General features: G+C 41.6%; 1 protein-coding gene across 3 annotated transcripts in view; it reads left to right on the top strand.

Moving 5' to 3' along the window:
* Window positions 1-97: 97 nt before the first annotated feature.
* Pus10 (pseudouridine synthase 10) overlaps window positions 98-7,459 on the top strand; it is an 81,301-nt gene continuing 73,939 nt past the window's right edge. For all 3 annotated transcript variants that reach the window (XM_052734673.1, XM_052734671.1, XM_052734672.1), the window contains exons 1-2: window positions 98-486; window positions 3,032-3,172. In XM_052734673.1, coding sequence (XP_052590633.1) covers window positions 3,047-3,172 — 126 coding nt within the window. In that variant the 5' untranslated portion in view covers window positions 98-486; window positions 3,032-3,046. The remainder of the gene's footprint in view (window positions 487-3,031; window positions 3,173-7,459) is intronic.

Genomic DNA, 7,459 nt, shown 5'->3' with positions numbered 1-7,459 from the left:
CGTCAGGCCAAGGATTGTGGTCCGCTTAAGCTGAGGTGCGAGGGAGGAAGGGGGCATCTAATCCCTGGGGTTCGGGGGAGGGGACGGGGACGGAACGTTCCTTTTTTATTTTCCCCGGTTTGGGTTTCAAATTTGAGTAGGGGCTCATCGACATTTCTGGCAGCAGCTAATACGCCCTAGATGCCGAGTCCCACGGAGGCTTCTTTGCGGGTGGACCCCTGGGCTAGCAGTGAAACCCCTTGCTGTCTGCGTTCGCGGAGCTAGCCTGAGGCCAAGACTGCAAGCCCGCCAGCCTTACAGATCGCCCTGTAGACAAGAGGGGGCGTTCACGCAGTCCGTTCGAGAAAGGCCTGGTACTTTCGTTCTAAAGCTCTCGTTTCCTTGGGGAACAGAACTGTTAGCGCAGCAGGTGCTCTGTCTTTAGTCTTCCCCGGTCCACCCACGGCCCAAAGGGTTTAAATCTTGGCTCCAATCTCTTGGGAGAAGGTAAGGCCGAGGAGGTATGAGGTGAGGGGTTAGGGACTGGGTGCCAAAAAGGTGTGGCTGGAGTCCTTTTTGTTTGTTAGCCAGGTGGAGTGAGTGGGAAGTTTCTCGGACCTTAGCAAAGAGAGTTAAGGGCTGTGAGCGTTTCCCATGCCTCTCCTCCCTGTGTCCCGGGAGGAACCGCGCCTGTGCATGTGGTCATGCAGTTACACAGATCTTATGGGGGAAACGCAGGCTATTTCAGGGTTTTTTTTTCCTCCATGTGCTTTATTCTTTCTTCCCTTTTTCGATTATTATTATTATTATTATTTTGTAATTGTAAAAACAAAAATTAGTCTTTCCTCTCCATTTGATGAGGCTGGGCTAGTTAACGTGCCCTGTGGAGAAAGGAAGTCAATCCCTGTAGACATTCTGATACCTGGGAGGGGCTTCTGTTGCAACTTTCGAGTTCTTTCTGTAAAAGAAACAAACAGCAAAAGTCTTAACAGCGGAGATCCACGTTGAAAAACTTAGTGTGAGAGGTATTTCTCAGGGCTTGTTTTCCAAGGTCACAACTCATTTCTTTTTACAAAATCCTACCATTTTATCACATGGAGATGAAATAACCGTCTTCAAGGTGTATGTCCTTTTAATGTTAACGTGCTTGAGGAGTCACTGGAGTATTGCTCGGTGAGAATGGTACTGAGCCCTTTTACACAGCTCCTATACTTTGATTATTAACACACTCACGAGGGTTTTGCTTGTTTGAGACTTTATCAAATCACTCAGGACAGGAGGTTTGGCAATTCTCAACAGGTCTGGGAACTTTTCAGAGCCTGGAGATTGTGATTGTTATTTATTGGCTTTGCACGACACCTTTATTCTAGTGAACTATGGAGAAATAGCATTCAGTTTTTAAGCCAAAACAAAGAGCCTAAATTTGAACATTGTTAACTAGGTCCAGAGGTAAGGTTTCACTGTGAAGTGTAGCATGAATCTTAAAAGTTCTTATTAATAAAAATCAAACCCGGGGCCAGTTATTGGGGTGAACACTGGATGGTCAGAGAGACAGAACAAGCCACAGCTAACCTCACCTGGTCAACTTCTCAGCTGGTCTTGTTTCCTCAGCCTGGAAGCCTCTGAGTCCTCATCCAGAATGACTCTCAGCTGAATTGCTGCTCGAAAGCCTGAACGCTTAACCAGCCAAATGCTTAACCAGCCAAATGCTTAACCAGCCAAATGCTTCTAGTTTCTGGTCCTCACGCCTTATATACCTTTCTGCTTTCTACCACCACTCCCTGGGATTAAAGGCGTGTGTCACCATGCCTGGCTGTTTCCAATGTGGCCTTGAACTCACAGAGATCCAGAGGGATTTCTACCTCTGGAGTGCTGGGATTAAAGGTGTGAGTGCCACCATTTTCTAGCCTTTGTATCTAGTAGCTGTTCTGTCTTTGACCCCAGATAAGTTTATTAGGGTGCACAATATTTGGGGGAACACAATACCACCAAAGTGAAGTGTCATTTAAAAGAGCTTATTGATTTGTTTTTTTAGAAAAAGGTGTATTCGTTTCTCTTTTGAATTAAAGGTTAATTCTGTATTGAATCAAATGTTTGATGTTAACTAACACTAAAGTTTTTCTGTCTGGCCAGCTCTCTCCCAAATAACCACACAGAGACTTATTATTAATTATAAATGCTCGGCTGTTAGCTTAGGCTTGGTTTTTAGCTAGTGTTTATAACTTAAATTAACCTATTTTTATTAATCTGTGTGCTGCCCCAAGTCTCCTTTACCTCATGTAAGTACTTCCCATCTTGCTTGTTCTGTGGTCTCATGGCACCTCCTCCAACTCCACCCTTTTTCTCCCCAGCATTCTCTCTGCACCGAAAATCCTGCATAGCCATTGGCCAATCAGCTTTTTATTAACAATGTAAGCAACACATCCTCACAGTGTACAGAAGGATTATTCCGTAGCATTTCTCTGTTAGGGAATTGTCCCTCCCCCTCTCTTCCTTCCTTCCTTTCCAGAGTCTCACTCCATAGCCCAGACTGGCTTTGACTCCCTATCAAGCCCAGGGTGGTCCTGAATTCATGGTGATCCACTTGCCTTGGCCTCTTGTGTACTGAAACTACAAGTGCATTTTACATAATTATTTTTAGCTCCTCACAGAATCTTTACTTGACATTAAACTAGCAGGTTAAGTGAGCTGGTGGAAGGGATTCAGATACTGAAGTAACTCCTTGACCACACAGAGTTTCTTTTTTAATAGAGTATGTTCTCATATTTTAAGCACTCTCTTGAAAGGTTTACACAGGCAATCCTGAGTGGTCCCAGGCCTGGTGTCTGAAAGTTCTTACTGTCATGTCCAGAATGAGCTTGACTTTCTTTGTTCATCTTCCCTATAACTCACATACTCACATAGTCAAGTTCATATTTTAGAATATAGATGCAACAAGCATTGTTGAAAAGTGTAAAACAGTTTTTCCAATGAAAGCTGGTTTTTCTTAAGGGCATATTTGTATGTAGCAGTAAAATCCTGAAACTGTTCATTTTGTTTTTCTTTTTTCTAGTTATAATTATTCAGTATGTTTCCACTGAGTGAGGAAAACAAGCATGTGGCCCAGCTGTTGTTTAGTTCTGGTACCTGTCCAAGATGTATCTTCAGATTGTGTGGTGTGGATCTTCATGCACCTTACAGACGCCCATCCAAGGTATTTTCTTTTTAAGTTAAGGGATGTCTTTTATGGTTTAGAACCAATGTCACTAGCTTTGAGTACAGTGGTCCATAACTCCACTAAAGAAGAAAAATTAATAAAACTATTCCTACTAAGGTAATTTTGGAATTGCAATTACCTTAAAAATTTGATGTAGAAGCCGGGTGGCGGTGGTGCACACCTTTAATCCCAGCACTTGGGAGGCAGAGACAGGTGGATCTCTGTGAGTTTGAGGCCAGCGTGGTATATAGAGTGAGTTCCAGGACAGGCTTCAAAGCTACAGAGAAACCGTGTCTTAAAAAAACTACCCCCCCAAAAAAAAATTGATGTAGGAATATAGTTGCTTTTTGATTGATTATATTACCATTTAACAGTTAGTGTAGAGAGGGGTCTTTGTTGGAATTTTTTGCTACATTCATTATTTGTGTAGACTTTTTTTTTTTTGGTTTTTCGAGACAGGGTTTCTCTGTGTAGCTTTGCGCCTTTCCTGGAACTCACTTGTTAGCCCAGGCTGGCCTCAAACTCACAGAGAACCGCCTGCCTCTGCTTCCCGAGTGCTGGGATTAAAGGCATGCACCACCACTGCCCGGCCTGTGTAGACATTTTATAAAGGGCATCTAAACAAAATAGCACAAGGTAATGCTTCTTACCTGACATTAATCCTATTCAACAGGAGGGGGCAGGGTCATAGTCCTAATTTCTTGTTTTAAATAGAAAATGAGTTTAGTTACTTTTTTTTAAATTAAATTTTACCTATTATTTTTATGAGTATGTATATATTTATGAGTATGGTGTGTGTGTGTGTGTGTGTGTGTGTGTGTCTGTCTGTCTGTGTCTGCTCACACAGCTGTATATGTGGGAGTTAGTTCTCTTCTTCCACCATGGACCCTGGGGAGTCAAACAGGCTTGTGTGCCAAGTGCTTTTACCCCACAGGCCGTGCTGCTTGCCCTGGTTATTTCCTTGTGTGTTACCATCTGTGTGTACATATGTATTCTTCTGTGCTGGGCATTGAACCCAGGGCTTCACGTGTGCCAGTGAATCCTGGCACTGATCCATGTCCCCAGCCTTCTGCCTATTTCACTCAGTGAAGGGGACATGTCCTGAGAAGTGTGCTCTTCGATGGCTTTGTGCTTGTGGGAACCTCACGGAGTGTACTTAAATTAAGATGCAGTGTTACCAGGCAGTCTGCATTGTCGGGAGCATTGCGTGATTCCTGGCTGTGTCAGGAAGCCTTTAAAAGTAAGTGCTTAGCGTAACACAAGAAACTTACAGAAATTTTCACGTTTACAGTAATACATAGAGAGCTGTCATTGAATAGAATATCTTCACATAAAATATAGACTATGCCTGTGACATACGGTTGATACTAACAGTGACTTTTTTTCCAAAGGCAAATAATTGTATCCATGTGTAAAATATATACATTCATACACACATACTCAGTTTATTTTAAAAATTGCTACTTTTATGTAGTAATCGCTATTGTTTTTCTATATGATTGTGTTGTTTCTACTATGTTAGCAATAATAATAGTTCCTGGTGTTCGTCTAGTGTTACTACATGTTAAGCTTTCATTTACTCTTTTGTAAGTACATGCAATGATTATCTCTATTTTCACATGAAGTGACTGAAACAAAGAGAGGTTAAGCAGCCTGCCCAAAGTTAAACAGCTATTAAATGAGCAAGCTAGGAATTGAGCAGTGTGTCTGAATCCAAAGCCTAGGATTCGGAGCTAGAAGACGTGGATTTGAACCTCAGTTCCGCCACTGTACACCTTCAGTTACTCCTCTGTCCATGGGAGTGGTGACACCCTCTGCCTCCCAGGATTTTAAGGACATGATCTATTGAGTATGTGAAAGCAATTGGAAACCAGAAGTGACACATATGCAGTGACAGTTGCTGTGTGTGTGAATGCCCAGCTTACAGCCAGCTCTGGGTAATCTTCCTCATATACTTTTCTACACGTCACCCTAGATATGTGTACTAGATTCAAGTACACTTTATAGAGAGAGACTGTCAGCAACTTTGACTGTAATGTTCTTTGTGAATAAATATAAACAAAATATTCGAAGGCTTTTTTGAAATAGTTTAAGCTTTGTTTTGTTCTAGTCATATAAGCCGTACGTGAGGACATACATGTACATACTATGTTATACTCATGTTACAGATATTAGGTAGCAATCAACATTTGTGTGGGCTGTAATATACCTGAATGTGTGGATGTAGGTGTGAATTTTTTGTGAAAATTGGAGTGCTAATGCATCAACAAAACAAATTTAATGTTTGAGTGAAAAATATTCTTAAGTTAATATAGACTAACTGAATTCAAATGATTGTTCGACAACTGAGCTGATATGGAAGAACCACAGGAAAGCTGAGCATTTGGAGGGAGTGGCAGAAGAACTGGAGCGTTCTTAAGGGGAGGCTTGTTTTTACATTCCAACTCAAGGCATGACAGAAATGTAGAAGAGGGCATCTTTCGCTTAGTGCTATAAATGAACTGTAATCAAGGCGCCAGATGTTAGCACTGCCTAATCTAGGTATTTTGGTAAATTGTCTCAAAAATTATCTTCACTTGCTCAACCTCTAAATGATGAGATTTTACCTTAACTAACACTGTGCTGTGAAGTGTTAAATAACTTAGCAAGGAAAAAAATCAGCTTGTACTTTCCTGTGTGTGTGTGTGTGTGTGTGTGTGTGTGTGTGTGTCTGTCTGTCTGTCTGTCTCTGTTCTTTGCTGTTGGAGTTGGAACCCAGGGCTTCATGCATGCTAAGCAGGTATTCTACCACTGAACTATATCTCCATCTCAGTATATATATAGATAGATATATATCTATCTATACACACACACACACACACACACACTCTGTTTTGTTTTTGAGGCAGGGTTTCTATATATAACTAACGGTCCTGGCTGTCTTGGAACTCACTCTATAGACCTGGCTGGCCTCAAACTTAGAGATCCGCCTGCCTCTGCCTCCTAAGTGCTGGGATTAAAGGCTTGGCCACCACTGCCCAGCCCCAGTTTATGTTTTTTGTGTTTTAGTAATTAGAATTGAATTTTTTTTAATTGGTAGTTCAATGACCTTCCCAATAGAAATATAAGCCAGACTTGTAAATTTGTTGATGGAGTCTTTCTACTTAAGATTAAGGTTTTAGCTTCACTGATGTGTGAAATTCATTTGGAAAAATATTCACATATATAATAACCATTTGATTAGTGTGTGGATTAAATGCATTAATAATAATAAATTCTTCGATGTCGCATTAAGGACAGAAATCAAAGCACTAGTCCTTGGCATCATTTAACCAAGAGGGAGCCCAGATTTGACCTCTCTACCTTGCTCTTGTGTGTCTGTCAGTCTCTGCCTCCTGGTGTGTGAGTCTGAACTGTGCCCACCCAAAGGCTGTCTTGTAAATTTATCCTTGTATCTGTCTGTCCTTGTGTGTCCGTTCCCAACAAAGGACTTTGTTCTCTTTTATTTTTTAATATATTTTTAAATTTTATTTTTAATGGTGTGTGTCTGAGTGTATGTCACATGTGTGGGTGCCTGCAGAGGCCAGAGGCATTGGGTCCCTGGGGCTGGAGTTACACAGTTGTGAGCCGCCTGAAGAGGTTCTCTGGAAGAACAATACATGTTCTTAACCACTGAACCACCTCTCTAACTATTTCTTTTATTGAACAGCATAGAAATCATCACATGGAGAAGGAATGAGGAATGCTTTACAGAACTATTTAACAGTTTTACAAGGAGTTAGTTATGACTCCAGCTGACCCAGGTAGCAAACCCTGTCAGTCAGTAGCTGAATATTCATCTGCTTTCAGCATTTATGTGGATATTCATTTTATAAGGCTGCTTTTAGCTCATTTGCTGTTTCTAGCAAATGATTATCATAATATACATGTGCATTACTCTTGGGCCAAGAGTATGGGAGAGTACATAATTTAAGATTATAGCTGTGTGTTAGCTTAGGTTATAAAGGATTACGTGGGAAAGCCAAGGCAAGGTTGGTTGGTAGTTGTTCCCTTAAAGGCAGGTTAAACAGACAGGTTGGGCACGCAGTAGGACAGCAGTCTGAAGTGACTTCAAGGTGCACTATTTTTTTTTTTTTTTTTTTTTTTTGGTTTTTCAAGACAGAGTTTCTCTATGTAGCTTTGCGCCTTTCCTGGAACTCACTTGTTAGCTCAGGCTGGCCTCGAACTCACAGAGATCTGCCTGGCTCTACCTCCCGAGTGCTGTGATTAAAGGCGTGCACCACCACTGCCTGGCCAAGGTGCACT

Source organism: Peromyscus californicus, unplaced genomic scaffold (genome assembly GCF_007827085.1).
Source record: "Peromyscus californicus insignis strain IS unplaced genomic scaffold, ASM782708v3 Scaffold_13__1_contigs__length_99412109, whole genome shotgun sequence".
NCBI classification, from domain to species: Eukaryota; Metazoa; Chordata; class Mammalia; order Rodentia; family Cricetidae; genus Peromyscus; species Peromyscus californicus.
This window is presented reverse-complemented; position numbering and strand designations above follow the sequence as displayed.